We start from the raw sequence: 17,978 nt of genomic DNA, 5'->3' as shown, positions 1-17,978 counted from the left end.
ACCTTCTCTTTAAGGAAAATAGTCCCAACTTCTCCAATATCTATGTAATGAAGTTCCTCATCCCTGGAACCATTCTTGTGAAACTTTTCTGCACTCTGTATACCTTCATACCTTTCCTAGCATGGTGCCCAAAACTGGATGCAATACTCCAGTTGAGGCCAAACCAGTGTTTTATACAAGTTTAACATAACCTCCTTGATTTTTGAACTCTATGCCCCCATTAATAAAGCCTAGGATACTGTGTGCTTAATGAACAGTGCTCTCAACCTTTCCACCCTCTATGCCTGTCTTCACTGAAGAAGATACAAGAAATCTCCCAGAATTAGAGATCCAAGGGACTAGGGAGGATGAGGAATTGAAGAATTGGAGAAATCAATGAAACTGAATTGTATTGGAGAAATCAATGAAACTGAAGGTTGATAAGTCCCCAAGATCTGATCTGATGATCTACACCCTAGAGTGTTGAAAAAGGTAGCTATGGAGATAATGGATGCATTGGTGCATCTTCCAAAGTTCTATAGATACTCACATGATTCCTGGAGACTGGAAGGTAGCAAATGTCACTCCACTATTTAAGAAAGGAGGGGAGAGAGAAAATAGAGAACTACAAACCTGTTAGCCTTGTGTCAGTAGTAGGGAGCGTCTATTATAAAGGATTTGAAAAATGGACATTTGGATAATAATGATCTGATTGGGCATAGTCACCATGGATTTATGAATGGTAAATCATGTTTGAGGAACCTGTTGGAGTTTTTTGAGCATGTTACTAACAGAATTGATAAAAGGAGTCAGTGGACATGTTATACTTGAATTTTCAGAAGGCTTTTGATAAAGTCCCCCACAGGAGGTTGGTTAGCGAAATTAAAGCACATGGGATAGGAGGTAATATTCTGGCTTGGATTAAAAATTGGTTTACAGGCAGAAAACAGAGTAGTAATTTTCCGGTCATTCTCGTGTTGGCAGATTGTGACTCACGGTGTACCACAGGGATCAGTACTCGGGGCCCCAGCTGTTCACAATATGTATATATGACTTGGATGTGAGAACTGAATGTAATATTTCCAAGTTCACGGATGACACAAAGCTAGGTGGGAATGTGTGTTCTGGGGAAGATGTAAGGCGGATTCAAAAGGATTTGAACAGACTTGATGAGTGGGCAAGAACATGGAAGATGTAATATAATGTGGAAAAATGTGATGTTACCCACTTTGGTAGGAGGAACAGATGCACAAAGTATTTCTTCAATGGTAAGAGATTAGAAAGTGTAGATGTACAAAGGGACATGGGTGTCCTCATCAGTAAGTCACTGAATACTAACATGCAGGTGCAGCAGGCAATTGGGAAGGCGAATGGTATGTTGGCCTTTATCGCAAGAGGATTTAAGTACAGGCGTAGTGAAGTCTTGCTTCAATTGTATAGAACCTTGTTTAGACTGCACCTGGAGCACTGTGCAGTTTTGGTCCTCTTACCTTAGGAAGGATGTTATTGCCATATAGGGAGTACAACGAAGGTTCTCCAAACTTGTCCCCAGGATGGTAGGACTGTCTTATGAAGAGAGATTGGGGCAACTGTGTTTATATTCTCTAGAGTTTCAAAGAATGAGAGATGATCTCAATGAAACCTACAAAATACTTAAAGGGATATACAGGGTAGATGCAGATACGATGTTTTCCCTGGTTGGGGAGTCTGGAACCAAGGGACACAATTTCAAATAAGAAGGAAACCACCTCGGACCGAGATGAGGAGAAATATTTTTAGTCGAGGATTGTGAATCTTTGGAATTCTCTACCCCAGAGGATATGGAAGCTCAGTGATTGAGTATGTTTAAAGTAGACATTGATAGATTTCTAAATGTCAATGATATAAAAGGATATAGGGAAAGTGTGGGAAAAAGGCATTGAAGTGAATGATCAGCCATGATTACATTGAATGGTGGAGCAGGCTTGATGGGCTGAATGGCCTACTCCTGCTTCTTTGTTCCTATATTACCAACTTCAAAGCCTTATGCACATATAAACCCAGATTCTTCTGCTCCTGCATCCCCTTTAGAATTGTACCCATTATTTTATATTGTCTCTGTGTTCTTCCTACCAAAATGAATCAATTTACACATCTCTGCATTGAACTTCATTTGCCACTTGTCTGTCCATTCCACCAACTTCCTTTTGAAGTTCTACATTATCCTCCTCATGAGGTTCCAAGTTTTTCCACTTACAAACCTTCCTCCAGTCCATTAAACAACTGTTCACCACCATTCTCCAGTTTTGTATCCGTGTTGCCAATGTCCCTTTTATTCTGTGAGCTATAGGTTTGCCGCAAGTCCATTGTGCGGCACTTTTTCAAAATCCTTTTGGAAGTTAAGGTACTTCACATCAACAGCATTACCCTCATCAACCCTCTCTGTTACCTCTTCAAAAAACACCAGCAAGTTAGTTAAACACGATTTTCCCTTAATAAATCCATATTGGCTTTCCTTAATTAACCCACATTTGCCCAAGTGACTATTAATTTTGGACGGAATTATTGTTTCTAGGAGCTTCCCCACCACCAAAGTTAAACTGACTGGCCTGTAATTGCTGGGCTTATCTTTACAACCGTTTTTGAATGAGAGTATAATATTTGCAATTGTTCAATACTCTGGTACCACCACTGAGCCTAAGGAAGCCGAGAAGATTATAGTCAGTGCCTCCACAATTTCCACTCTCACTTCCCTCAGTATCCTTGGCTGCATCTCATCCAATACCACCTCCATATCAATTTTAAACCCTTCAAGTGTCTGAATTACCACCTCTTTCACCGTGACCTGCGCAGCATTTTCTTCCTTGGTAAAGAGAGATGCAAAGTATTTGTTTATTACCTCAGCTATGAACCCTGCATTCTTTTTGGTCCCTAATCAGCTCCACTCCTCCTCTTACCACCCATTTACTATTTATATACCTACAGAAGACTTTGGGTTCCCTTTGAGACTAGCTGCCAGTCTCTTCTAATACTCTCTTTTTGCTTCTCTTATTTGCTTTTTCACTTCCCTTTTAACTTTTCTATATTCAGCCTATTTCTTGTTTGTATAATCCACCTGACATCTGTCATAAACTTCTTCATCTTAATCGCTATTTCTTTTGTCATCCACAGAACTCTGGATTTGTTTGCCTTGACTTTCCCTTTCATAGGAATATACCTTGCCTGAACTATCCCCTCTTTGAAGGTAGTCCATTGTTCAGTTACCATTTTTCTTGTCAACCTTTGCTTCTAATTTATCTGGACCAGATTCATTCTTAGTGCACTGGAATTGGCTTTTCCCCAGTAAATTATTCTTACTCTATATTGTTTTTTATCCATTTCCATTTCCAACATAAACCATGTGAAACAATGATCACTGTTGCCTAAATGTTCTCCAGTGACACTTGATCCAATTGGCCCACCTCATTCCCAAGAATGAGTGTCCTGTAGTCAGGTCTTGTTGAAAATAACAAGAGTGACACCACAAGACAGCGCGAGAGAGCGGCGGAAAGATCAGAACCAGTGCGAGTGCAGGGAAGCTTCAATAAGTGATGTCAGCACAAAGGTGATAGCTGATTGGTCAGTAGTGGGTAAGTGTTTTTCTCCAGTTTAAAGTAGGTTAAGGTAAGAGTTCTAGTTTTTATTTAAAGTACATAAATAATTTAACTTTTTTTTACTGTATTTAACCTAAAGTAAAGGTTTTTTTTCAACTAGAGGCATGGCAAGGCAGCTCAGTCCCGTGTTATGTATCGCCTGCAACATGTGGGAAGTCTGAGACACTCCTTGCACTCTGAATGACCACGTGTGCAGGAAGTGCCACCAGCTGCAACTACTTGAGCTCCGAGTTTCAGAGCTTGAGCAGCAGCTGGTGGCACTGAGGTGCATCCGCGAGGCTGAGAGTTTCGTGAATAGCACGTATTTAGACTTGGTCACCCTACAGCTTACAGAAGTGCAGAGAGGGAATGGGTGACCATCAGTCAGAAGAAAGGTGTCAGGCAGGTATTCAGGAAATCCCCAGGGTGTAGCTCACTCGAGAACCTTTTTTCTGTGTTGGAAAACGGTGAGAGTGATGGTTCCTCTGGGGAGTGCAGCCACGCTCATGGCACTGTGAGTGGCTCAGCTGTACAGCGGGGGAGGAAAAAGGAGGGGAAGAGCAATAGTAGTAGGAGGCTCGATAGTAAGGGGAACAGACAGGCGTTTCTGCGACAGTAGACGTGACTCCAGGATGGTATATTGTCTCCCTGGTGCCCGGGTCAAGGATGTCACTGAAAGCTGCAGGGCATTCTAAATGGGGAGGGAAAACAGAGATTGTGGTACATATTGGGACCAATGACATAGGTAGAAAGAGGGATGAGGTCCTGCAAGCAGAATTTAGGGAGGTAGGAAGCAGATTAAAAAACAGGACTTCAAAGGTAATAATCTCTGGATTACTTCCGGTGCCACACGGTGGTGAGTATAGAAATAGGAGGTTAGTCCAGATGAATGCGTAGCTGGAGAGATGATGCAGGAGGGAGGGCTTTAGATTTCTGGGTCATTGGGACTGTTTCTGGGGGCGGTGGGACCTGTACAAGGCGGACGGGTTGCACCTGAACCAGAATGGACCAGCATCCTTGCGGGGAGGTTTGCTGGTGCTGTTGGGGAGGATTTAAACTAACTTGGCAAGGGGATGGGATCCTGAGAGGAGGTTCAGCAGGGGGAGATGCACAGCCAAAATTAGAAGAGAGAGCAAGTGAGTCTGGAAGGCATAGAATTTAAAGACCAGTTAAGGCACAAGGGAGTTTGGCAAGGTTGGATGGTATTGGACGAATAAGGCAGATGAGTTGAGGGCACAAATTAATACATGGAAGTATGATGTCATTGCTGTCACAGAGACATGGTTGAGAGAGGGGCAGGATTGGCAGCTCAATATTCCAGGATATCAGGTCTTAAGGCGAGGCAGGGAAGGAGGTAAAAGAGGAGGGTGTATTGCAATATTGATCAAGGAATCAATTACAGCAGTAAGGAGGGATGACATCTTAGAAGGCTCCTCAAATGAAGCCAAGTGGGTAGAACTTAAAAACAAAAAAGGAGCAATCACATTGCTGGGAGTGTACTATAGGCCCCCAAATAGTCAAAGAGAAATAGAAGAGCAGATATGTAGGCAAATTTCAGAGGAATGTAAAAATAATAGGGTAGTAATAGTGGGGGATTTCAACTTCCCCAACATTAACTGGGTTCGTCATAGTGTGATAAGTTTAGAAGGAGCGGAATTCTTAAAATGCATCCAGGAGAACTTTTTAAGCCAGTACGTAGAAGGTCCTACAAGAGAGTCCTGGACTTAATTTTAGGGAATGAAGCTGGGCAAAGTGATAAGGGTTTCAGTGGGGGAGCATTTTGCAGATAGTGATCATAACTCTGTTAGATTCAAGGTTGTTCTGGAAAAGGACAAGGATGGGCCAGAAATCAGAGTTCTAAATTGGGGGAAAGCCGATTTTAATAAGATCAGATATGATTTGGCCAGAGTGGACTGGCAGCAGCTACTTTTAGGTAAATCTGCATCAGAGCAGTGGGACTCATTCAAGAAGGAAATAGAGAGAGTACAGGGCCAACATATTCCAGTAAACGTAAAGGATGGGACCAACAAATCCAGGGAACCCTGGATATCGAGGGATGTACAGGATTGGATAAAGAGATAAAGGGAGGCTTATGGCCAGATACCGAGGGCTCAAAACAGCGGAAGCCCGAGAGGAGTATAGAATGTGCAGGGAGGAACTTAAAAAGGAAATTAGGAGAGCAAAACGGGGGCATGAAAATACAATGAAAGGCAAAATAAAGGAAAATCCAAAGTTGTTTTACAAGTACATTAAGAGTAAGAGGGAATGAGTAGGGCCCATTAAAGACCAGAGTGGTAATTTGTTTGTGGAGCCGGATGACGTAGGTAGGGTTCTAAATGAATACTTTACGTCAGTGTTCACAGGTGAGAGGGACGATGTGGGTATGGAATTCAGGCAGAAGGACTGTGATATAATTAAAGAAATTCGCGTAGAAAGGGAGGAGGTTCTAAAAGGTCTGGCAGGCTTAAAAGTAGATAAATCTGGAGGCCTGGATGAAATCTATCCCAGGCTGTTGAGTGAGGCAAGGGAGGGGATAGCAGGGGCTCTGACAATAATTTTCATTACCTCTCTGGCCACAGGAGAGGTGCCAGAGGACTGGAGGACAGCCAATGTGGTATGTTATTCAAGAAGGGAGGAAGGGATAAACCAGGGAACTACAGTCAGTCTAACATCAGTGGTGGGGAAACTATTGGAAGCAATTCTGAGGGACAGAATTAATCTACACTTGGAGAGGCAGGGATTAATCAAGGACAGTCAGCATGGTTTTGTTAAGGGGAGGTCATGTCTGACCAATTTCATTGAATATTTAGAAGAGGTGACCAGGTGTGTAGACGAGGGCAATGCATTTGATGGAGTCTACTTAGACTGCAGCAAGGCTTTTGATAAGGTCCCACATGGGAGACTGATAATGAAGGTATGAGCACATGGGATCTTAGGCAATTTGGCAAATTAGATCCAGAATTGGCTGAGTGGCAGGAAGCAGAGGGTGATGGTCGAGGGGTGTTTTGTGACTGAATGCCTGTGTCCAGTGGGGCTCCACAGGGATCGGTGTTGGGTCCCTTGCTGTTTGTGGTATATATAAGCGATTTAGACTTGAATGTAGGAGGATTGATCAGTAAGTTCGCGGATGACATGAAAATTGGTGGGGTGGTAAATAGTGAGGAGGATAGCCTTAGATTACAGGAGGATATAGACGGGCTGGTCAGATGGGCTGATCAATGGCAAATGGAATTTAATCGGATTAAGTGTGAGGTGATGCACTTGGGCAGGACAAACAAGGCACGGGAATACACGATGAATGGTAGGATCCTGGGAAGTACCGAGGATCAGAGGGACCTCGGTGTGCATGTCCACCGGTCCCTTAAGGTAGCGGGAAAGGTAGATAAGGTGGTTACGAAGGCATGTGGGATACTTGCCTTTATTAGCCGAGGCGTAGAATTTAAGATCAGGGAGGTTATGCTGGAGCTGTATAAAACGCGGGTTAGACCACAGCTAGAATATTGCGTGCAGTTCTGGAGACCACATTACAGGAAGGATGTGATTGCGCTAGAGAGAGTGCAGAGGAGTTTTACCAGGATGTTGCTTGGGTTGGAGAGTTTTAGTTATGAGGAGAGATTGGATAGACTGGGGTTATTTTCCCTGGAGCAGAGGAGATTGGGGGGGGGCATGATTGAGGTGTATAAAATTATGAGGGGCATAGATAGGGTAGACAGGAAGGGACTTTTCCCCTTGGTGGAGGGATCAATAACCAGGGGGCATAGATTTAAGCTAAGGGGCAGGAGGTTTAGAGGGGAGGAAGGATTTTTTCACCCAGAGGGTGGTGGACATCTGGAACTCACTGCCTGAAAAGGTGGTAGAGGCAGAAACCCTCATAACATTTAAGAAGTAATTTGGATGTGCACTTGTGATGCCATGGCATACCAGGCTATGGGCCTAGTGCTGGAAAATGGGATTAGAATAGTTAGGTACGTGTTTGACCACAGACTGGATGGGCTGAAGGGCCTTTTTCTGTGCTGTAGACCTCTATGACTCTAACCAGCATTGCTGCCTTTCTGATTAGCCTGGAAACATACTGCTGTAGAAAATTTTCCTGAACATGCTCTGTCCTTTACACTTCTGCTATCTCAGTCTATGTTCAGATAGTCTATACTACTGTATAATTCTTGCACTTCTCCGTAATTTCCTTACGAGTTTGTTCCTCTCCATCTTTCCCAATGGCTTGTCTTCTATAGACCATACTGAGCAATTTATTTGTACCTATTTGTTCTTTAGCTCCAGCCAAGTAGATTCTGTCGTCATCACTATTGCTGTACCAGCCGTCTTTGTACGCCCCTGCACAACTGATCCACCTGTGGAGCCTTGGACTTGGCTCTGGTTGCACTCGACAGATGCTGTCACTTTCCTCAGTATTCAGGACTGACTACTGGTTGGAGAGTAAGATGCGCTCACGTGACTTCTGCATTACCTGACTGTTTCCTCTTAACTGTTGGTAGTTACCCATTCCCTCTCTCCCTACATACTCTTAAGTTGCAGAGTGACCACATCTATAAATATGCTATCCGCAAAGCCCTCAACCTCACAGATGCACTGCAGTGACACATTTTTTTTGATGCATTCATGGGCTTCGCTGGCTGGACCAGCATTTACTGCCCATCCCTAGTTGCCCTTGAGAAGTTGGTGGTGAGCTGCCTTCTTTAACCACTGCTTGGGGAGTGAAAACAATGGCTTCAGGCTTCCCTATATTTAATTGGAGAAAATTTCTGCTCATTCCATACAGTGGATAAGCAGTTGGATAATTTAGCAACATTGGAGGAGTCGAGAGAGGTGGTGGCAAACTGGAGCTGGGTGTCGTCAGTACATGTGAAAACTAACAGATGCTGCTCAATATCTAAAACGTGGAGCTTCAGCTGCTGAAACTGACAGCACTTCCTGCACAAATGGTTATCCAGAACACAGGAAGCATCCTGAGGTTCCCACATAGGATGTGCACTCTAGAGTTTGGAGTACCCTCCCTCCATCTATTAGATAATAAACCTTGCAGCTACTAATAAACATTACTGCTGCTAATAAACTATTGGTAAACCTTACCAATACTAATAAACCTGCTATTAACAAACCTTTACTAATATTAGTAAATCTTACCAATACTAATAAACTTTACTGTTATTAACAAACCTTTACCAAAATTAATAAATCTTACTAATAAACCTTACTGATAGTCATAAACCTTACTTAAAAATAAACAATATTCCTCACCAGCTAATCACTTGCCTTCTGTTGGCTTCATTTAAATGTAGGGAAGCCAACTGAATTCTTTACTGAAAGTTTTTAACATTTTTAATTTCCCAGCTGTTTAGACTCAGCCCCTAACTTTGGAGAAAGGCAAATGCAGCAGGTATACCCTCCAGCCAATCAACTCATGGCTTTCTTGTGATGTCACTGTTTTTAAAACTTTTTTTTCCAAACTCGTGGGCACTGCTGCATGAAAACGTTTTTCCTCTTGTCATCATATTGCCTCTTTTGCCATTTACCTTAAATCTGTACCCTTTTCCTAAAACCAATGGGAGCAGTTTCCCCCATCTACTCTGTCCAGACCATTCATGATTTTGAATACCTCTACCAAATCTCCTCTCAACCTCTTTTCTCTGGGAGAAAAGTCCAGCTTCTGTAATCTTTCTACATAACTGAAGTTCCTCTTCCTGGAAACGATTCTTGTGAATCTTTTTGCACCCTCTCTAATGCCTTCATCTCACACCAAGGTTGTGAACATACTTGCTTAATCTCAGATTGCTGCCTGGGAGAAGTAGAAAATAATGGCTTTAATTGGAGAAAATTTCTGCTCATTCCATGTAGTGCTGGATGCTGGATAAGCAGTTGAATAATTTAGCAACACTGAAGGAGTCAAGGGAGGTGGTGGCAAGCTGGAGCTGGGTTTGTTGTCAATGTACATGTGAAAGCTAACACGGTGTCTTTGGAAGAACAGGCTTTGCAAACCATTATCTTTCTATTCTGTAGTTAATTTATACCTTTTCCTATGTTCATTATCCTAGCCATTTAGTTACACTTTAATCATTTATTACACCATTACTGTCATGATAAAAGCAAGATACTGTGGATGCTGGAAATCTGAAATAAAAACAGAAAATACTGGAAAAACTCAGCAGGTCTGACGGTATCTGTGGAGAGAGAAACAGAGTTAACGTTTCGAGCCGGTATGATCCTTCTTCAGAGCTGAAATCATTATTGTCATGTATTTCTTTACACAAGCACTTCTATCAGAAAATAAGCTTTGCATTTCTCTCACAGTACTTCAAAGTCATCCTATTTATACTGAAAAGTTTATCGCGCCATGATACAAAGAAGTTCAACTGCTCAACTCATAACACTCCATAATGTCCAACACATAACTGCTATAAAATAGTCTTTTTAAATAACCAGAAACAGGAATGAAGGATTGTGTCCAAACTTTAGAAGTAGTCTTACCAAATCTGTGGTTCCAGAGGTTTCATCACATGCCTAACCATTGCATCCTTTGTCTCCTCTCCAGTACTTTTCTGATTAATAAACAAATGTTTTCAAAGAAATGAAAAAAAAATGTAACTTTAATGCCTCAGTGGTTTTTCTCCTTGGTTGTTCTCAATAGTGCCAAGGGGCATAATCTTTAATTCATTGAGACTTTGTGACAATCTTGGTGAATTGGCAGCCTACTTGGAGGAAAAGAATTGTTCAGTACTTGTGCATTAAATCCATCTTCACTTTTTGTTTCACAGAGTTTTCCAAAGCCAGTTTGCTTTAACAAGGAAACTGAGACATTTGAAGTCATTGACAATGCCAAGAAAAATCTGTTAAAGCAGTTAAAAAGCTTGGAGCATGCTTTCACTCCTATTGACCCCATTTACAATGTGACAATCAAATCCAAAAGAAAATATCCTCAATTTGAACGAAGAATCACTGCTATGGATCTGAAATTTGAAACCAACTTCACTGTACAAGTAAGTAGATAATTCAGTGTCATTTTGTCTCTGGGTAGTGATGGTGTATTTCAAAGATTCATAAATGACATAGGAGGAGGCCATTTTGCCCATTGAGCCTATGCTGGCTCTTCTTAGCGTAACCCAGTCAGCCCCATTCTTCCCTCTATCCCCGTAGCCCTGCAAGCTCATTCCCTTCAAGTGTCCATCCAGTTTAGTTTTGAAAGCATTGATCATCTCTGTTTTCACCACCCTTGTGGTCAGCGAGTTCCAAGTCATTAACACACACTATGGAATAAAAATTCTTCCTCATATTCCCTGACCCCTCTTGTCCAAAACCTTGAAAGCCGGTATCCCCTAGTCCTTATACCATCAGCTAAGGGGAACAGTTTTTCTTTGTCTACCTTATCCAAACTTGTTATAACTCTGTACATCTCTTTTAATTCTTCCCTAAATCTCCTTTGGCCCAAGAAGAAAACCCCAGCTTCTCCACCCTAACCTTGTACCTAAAATCCTTCATCCAACCAGGTAAATCTCCTCTGCACCCTCTCAAGGACCCTTATATCCTTCCTGAAGTGTGGCGACCAGAACTGGGTGCGATACTCCAGTTGTGACCTAACCAGAGCTTTATAAAGGTTTGGCTTAACATTCCGGCTTTCGTACTCAATGCCTTCATTCACGAAGCTCAAGATCACTTATGCTTCCCCAACCACTCTCTCAGTATATCCTGCTATGTTCAAAAGATCTGTGGACATACACCCCCAGATGCTTCTGCCCTTGCATACTCTTTAGAACTGTGCCATTAAGCCTATATTGTCTTTCGCTATCCCTTCTGCCAAAATGCATCACCTCAGACTTCTCTGTGTTAAATGCCATTTCCCACTTGTCTACTCTTTCTGCTATCATATCATTCTCACTGTTTGTCACTCCTCCAAGTTTGGCATCGTTGGCAAATTTCAAAATTTTACTCTGATCCCAATATCCAAGTAATTTATATACATCAAAAAAGCAGTGGCCCTAACACTATCCCTTGTGGAACACCACTGTCTACCAACCTCCAGCCTGAAAAATAACTACAGGTATTTACCACGACTCACTGTCCTTGCACCTTTTTTAATCCAAATTGACACTTAAGAACAAGAAGAAAAACCATGATAACAGAAACCTCAGTTGAAAACAGTAATTGCTGTAAATATACCACATTTTAAAGGGAAAGATAGTGCAAAGCTTCATCAGAATGAGCAAGCAGAATGTAACATGAGCTGCATTCCCACATACTGGAACTTTCAACTTCAGTAGAGCTGCAAAGTGAACAATATTGTACTGCCTGCCCCTTATATGAATTGTTAGATTTTCCTTTCCATTAAAGTCAATGTAAAGGAAAATTAGTCAGGCTATGTTAACCTTGTATCTAACCTCGCCTAGACCACTCCTTGAGTACTGTGAACAATTCTGCTCCGTATTATGAAAAGGACACAGAAGCACAAGAGAAAGTATTTCCATGTGCCTAATGTCCTTATTTTTCTAGATAGTAGAGGCAGTGGGTTTGAAAGGTGCTGTCACAGGAGCTTTGGTGAATTGTTGCAGTACACCTTGTAGATGATACGCACACTGCTGCCACGGTGTGCACTGGTGACGAAGAGTAGAATAATTGAAGGTGGTGGATGTGCCCACCAATAGGCTGCTTTATCCTGAATGTTGTTGAGTGTTGAGTATCGTTGGTGCTGCACTCATCCAGGCAAGTGGGGAGTATTCCATCGCGCTTCCACCACACTTGTGTACAGGCTTTGGGGACCAGGAGGTGAGTTACTTGCCACAAAATTCCCAGCCACTGACCTGCTCTTGTAACCACGGTATTTATGTGCCTTGTTTTGCTTTGGTGAGCCCCGAGCATTAGAGGTGGGGGGTGGTTTGGGGAGGTGCATGTTGGTGGTTCAGTGATGCTAATGCACTGAATATCAAGGGGAGGTGGTCAAATGGTCAGATTTTCTCTTGCTGGAGATGGTTGTTGCCTCACACTTGTGCAACACGAATGTTACTTGCCACTCAGGCTTCGTCAATTTTAAAATTGCCTTCAACAGAGGAGGAGGTACAGTGATCAGCAGAGTCTTCGGCTGTCCCTGGCTGTCAGAGAAGACTATCTCATGCTGACTTGATGTCAGCAGCCAGTGAATTATGAACAATTAAAACATTCTAACTTTGACAGTAAGCAATGTCTTTAATCTCCCGCAGGACCTTTAAACATCCCACAAGTGGTAGTCAAGGAGGACAATGGCTGCTCAGGGGAAGTCATACAGTCTGAGTGTGCAGTTGTCACAGAATTCATGTGAACCATACACCATCTCTAATAGTCAAATCTGGGTGGGACAGATAAGGAAGATAGTTAGGCTTTCACCTGATAAACTTGCTTGTCACAGGTGAGCAAGAGCAAATGGCAGACATAGGGACAGCAGTGGAGAGTCCACTTCAGTTTATGGAAGATGCTCCAAGCTGGATGCTAATGCTGAACCTTGTGGGCCATTGACAAAGAGGATATTTCTGATGTAGCAGCAAAGAATGGCAAGCTGACCAGAATTATTGTGCATGTTTACAGAGAGACTGGAGGAGCATGAGCAGCATGATGTTGCAGGCATTTGCAATTATGGCTTCATTCATGGACAGAATGGCCACCTGCATGGAGCATCAAACATGGCAATCAAACAACTGCATGCTGGCCCTGACCAATGGCTTTCACACTAGGAAGGCTATCTTCCATGATGAAAGCATAGCCTTGGCTGTTTATTACTCCTCTGACCTGCTCAAAGTGCTCTACTTTACTGCTAGTAGGAAAATGCAAGTGGACCTTGAGAGGGATGATGGAGAAAGGCAACATGGAAGTGGGGACTTAGCACCCCACATGCTGCCTTTTTGTCCCGTTGTCTGAGTCATCTCCTGCAGAAGGACAGGCAGAGTAGTCTTTTGGCAGCTCCCTCATGGGCTCCAAAACACAGAGACCAAGGGCACCTCAGGTTTTAGAGTAGGGATCTAAGCAGCCTGCTTCTATGGCTGTTGACACCACAGGGCTTGCACCATGTAGAAGTGCTAGGAGGGGAAAGGATAAAGATTTGTAGGTAAACAAGGATATGCTTATGGGTGAACAACAGACTTTTAGATAGTTAAGTTTTTGCTTCATTTTTGAGCTATATCAATGCTGACCCAGAATCTGCAGGAGTAATGATGCTGAAATTATCAGCATTCACTGACTCCTCTGAAACTGAGAATAGCTTTGGATTTTGTACAAATGGAGATAAATGCAAAATCCATGGAGGGAATCTTGTGCCCTCTTGCGTAGCAAGTTACATAGTGAGGGGCCATTTAATCATTTAATCACTGCCAATTGAGGTGCTTAAGGTGGCTATTAGTGGTAGATGGGGGGCTCACCTTGCGGAGAGCAGAGCTGTCAGTGGGGTCCCTTGCTCAAAAGCACTCAGTGCCTGATCGAGGGACCCTGATTGGGAAGGGTGGGGAATCGCTGAAAGCCACCCACCTGGCCTTGCTGCCAATCCCTCCTCTCCAGAACCCCCACCCTTGGTCCCCTTCCTGTCATAACTCGCTTGTGGTGGGTCCCTCCTTGATCTGAGGCCTCAGATGGGTGTAGTGCCAGGAGCAGCAGGTGGACCATGAGAGGGATGATGAAGTCAGTGGTGCTGCCGAGTGAAGAAAAGCTACTAGCCTCTGATTGGCTGGCAGCTCTTAGCGGGTGGGACTTCCACGGCCAGGATCCTTGATCCCTGCTGGCCTATTACTTGCCTGAGTGGCACAGATGTTGTAGGCCTGCTCAAAATGAAGCAACATTGGGCCTCACTGATGCAGCCGACTTCTGAGACCCCATCACCTCCACAAGACTGCCCCATAAGTTGCTAACAGTGATCCTGTCCTCCATAGGCAGCACTGTTGAAGTCTCCACAGACTGAAGAGAAAAAGATTGGTGAAGACAAATGTAGGTCCCTTACAGTCAGAAACAGGGGAATTTATAATAGAGAACAAAGAAATGGCTGACCAACTAAATACATACTTTTGGTTCTGTCTTCACAAAGGAGGACACTAATAACATACCAGAAATGTTGGGGAACACAGGGTTTAGTGAGAGGGAGGAACTGAAAGGAATCAGTATTAGTAGGGAAATAGTGTTGGGGAAATTGATGGGACTGAAGGCCGATAAATCCCCGGGGCCTGATAATCTACATCCCAGAGTACTTAAGGAAGTGGCCCTAGAAATAATGGAGGCATTGGTGGTCATCTCCCGAGATTCTACAGACTCTGGAACAGTTCCTACAGATTGGAGGGTAGCTAATGTAACCCCACTATTTAAAAAGGGAGGCAGAGAGAAAACAGGGAATTATAGACCAGTCAGCCTGACATCGGTAGTGGGGAAAATTCTAGAGTCCATTATTAAAGATTTAATAGCTGAGCACGTGGAAAACAGTGGCAGAATCGGACAGAGTCAGCATGGATTTATGAAAGGAAAATCATGCTTGACAAATCTAGTGGAATTTTTCGAGGATGTAAGTAATAGAGTTGATGAGGGGGAGCCAGTGGATGTGGTTTATTTGGACTTTCAAAGGCTTTCGACAAAGTCCCATATAAGAGATTGACGTGTAAAATTAAAGCGCATGGGATTGGGGGTTGTGTATTGAGATGGATAGAAAACTGTTTGGCAGACAGGAAACAAAGAGTAGGAATAAATGGGTCTTTTTCTGAATGGCAGGCAGTGACTAGTGGGGTACTGCAGGGATCGGTGCTGGGACCCCAGTTATTCACAATATATATTAATGATTTAGATGAGGGAATTAAATGTAACATCTCCAAATTTGCAGATGACAAAAAGCTGGGTGGGAGGGTGAGCTGTGAGGAGGATACAGAGATGCTTCAGTGTGATTTGGACAAGCTGAGTGAGTGGGAAAATGCATGGCAGATGCAGTATAATGTGGATAAATGTGAGGTTATCCATTTTAGTAGCAAAAACAGGAAGGCAGATTATTATCTGAATGACTATAAATTGAGAGAGGGGAATGTGCAACGAGACCTGGATGTCCTTGTGCACCAGTCGCTGAAGGTAAGCATGCAGGTGTAGCAGGCAGTAAAGAAGGCAAATGGTATGTTGGCCTTCAAAGTGAGAGGAATTGAGTACAGGAATAGGGATGTCTTGCTGCAATTTTACAGGGCCTTAGTGAGACCACACCTGGAATATTGTGTGCAGTTTTGGTCTCCTTATCTGAGGAAGGATGTACTTTCTATAGAGGGAGTGCAGCGAAGGTTTACCCGACTGATTCCTGGGATGGCGGGACTGACATATGAGGAGAGATTGAGTCGATTAGGATTATATTCGCTGGAGTTCAGAAGAATGAGGGGGGATCTCATAGAAACCTATAAATTCTAACAGGACTAGACTGGGTAGATGCAGGAAGGATGTTCCCGATGGTGGGGGAGTCCAGAACCAGGGGCCACAGTCTGAGGATATGGGGTAGTCCATGTAGGACTGAGATGAGGAGAAATTACTTCACCCAGAGAGTGGTGAGCCTGTGGAATTCGTTACCACAAAGTAGTTGAGACCAAAACATTGTATGTTTTCAAGAAGGAGTTAGATATAGCTCTTGGGGCGAGCGAAAGGGATCAAAGGGTATGGGGAGAAAGCGGGAGCAGGCTATTGAGTTGGATGATCAGCCATGATCACAATGAATGGTGGAGCAGGCTCAAAGGGCCGAATGGCCTACTTCAGCTCCTAGTTTCTATGTTTGTATGTCTCTCTCGCTTGTGAACACCGACACAAAGTATTCATTTAGAACCTTATCTACATCATCCGGCTCCACACACAAATTATTACTATAGTCCTTCATGGGTCCAACTCTTTCCCTAGTTATCTTCTTACTCTTGATGTACTTGTAAAATAACTTTGGATTTTCCTTTATTTTACTTGTCAAAGTATTTTCATGCCCCATTTTTGCTCTCCTAATTTCCTTTTTAAGTTCCTCCTGAACATTCTATACTCCTCTAGGGCTTCTGCTGTTTTGAGCCCTCGGTATCTGCCATAAGCCTCCCTTTATCTCTTTATCCAATCCTGTACATCCCTTGACATCCAGGGTTCCCTGGATTTGTTGGTCACACCCTTTATCTTTACTGGAATATGTTGGCCCTGTACTCTCCCTATTTCCTTCTTGAATGAGTCCCACTGCTCTGATGCAGATTTACCTAAAAGTAGCTGCTGCCAGTCCACCCTGGCCAAATCATACCTGATCTTATTAAAATTGGCCTTCCCCCAATTTAGAACTCCGATTTCTGGCGCGTCCTTGTCCTTTTCCAGAACAGCCTTGAATCTAATGGAGTTATGATCACTATCTGCAAAATGCTCCCCCACTGATACCTCTACCACTTGCCTGGCTTCATTCCCTAAAATTAAGTCCAGACTTTCTAAGTAAGTACTGGCTTAAAAAGCTCTTCTGGATGCATTTTAAGAATTCCGCTCCCTCTAAACCTATCAAACTATGACGAACCCAGTTAATGTTGGGGAAGTTGAAATCCCCCACTATTACTACCCTATTATTTTTACACTTCTCTGAAATTTGCCTACATATCTGCTCTTCTATTTCTCTTTGACTATTTGGGGGCCTATAGTACACTCCCAGCAATGTGATTGCTCCTTTTTTTGTTTTTAAGTTCTACCCAATTGGCTTCATTTGAGGAGCCTTCTAAGATGTCATCCCTCCTTACTGCTGTAATTGATTCCTTGATCAATATTGCAATACACCCTCCTCTTTTACCTCCTTCCCTGTCTCACCTGAAGACCTGATATCCTGGAATATTGAGCTGCCAATCCTGCCACTCTCTCAACCATGTCTCTGTGACAGCAATGATATCATACTTCCATGTATTAATTTGTGCCCTCAACTCATCTGCCTTATTCGTCAGACTCCTTGCATTGAAATAAATACCATCCAACCTTGCTAAACTCCCTTGTGCCTTAACTGGCCTATAATTTATATGCCTTCCAGACTCACTTGCTTTCTCTTCTGATTTCGGCCGTGCATCTCCTCCTGCTGAACCTCCTCTCAGGATCCCATCCTCCTGCCAAGTTAGTTTAAACCCTCCCCAACAGCACTGGCGAACCTCCCTGCAAGGATGTTGGTCCCATTCTGGTTCAGATACAACCCGTCCGCCTTGTACAGGTCCCACCGCACCCAGAAACCTAAAGCCCTCCCTCGTGCATCATCTCTCCAGCCACACATTCATCTGGACTAACCTCCTATTTCTACTCACTAGCCCGTGGTACTGGAAGTAATCCAGAGATTACTACCTTTGAGGTCCTGTTTTTTAACCTGCTTCCTAGCTCCCTAAATTCTGCTTGCAGGGCCTCATCCCTCTTTCTACCTGTGTTGTTGGT

The 17,978-nt window shown here is 43.3% G+C and overlaps 1 protein-coding gene across 1 annotated transcript in view; it reads left to right on the top strand.

Moving 5' to 3' along the window:
- LOC144679416 (regulator of G-protein signaling 22-like) overlaps positions 1-17,978 on the top strand; it is a 141,110-nt gene that overhangs the window by 68,794 nt on the left and 54,338 nt on the right. The window contains exon 4 of the mRNA XM_078539773.1: positions 10,361-10,582. Coding sequence (XP_078395899.1) covers positions 10,361-10,582 — 222 coding nt within the window. The remainder of the gene's footprint in view (positions 1-10,360; positions 10,583-17,978) is intronic.

Source organism: Cetorhinus maximus, chromosome 4 (assembly GCF_964194155.1).
Source record: "Cetorhinus maximus chromosome 4, sCetMax3.hap1.1, whole genome shotgun sequence".
In the NCBI taxonomy this organism is placed as follows: Eukaryota; Metazoa; Chordata; class Chondrichthyes; order Lamniformes; family Cetorhinidae; genus Cetorhinus; species Cetorhinus maximus.
The sequence above is the reverse complement of the archived record's forward strand: the minus strand, read 5'-3'. Positions and strand labels throughout refer to the sequence as shown.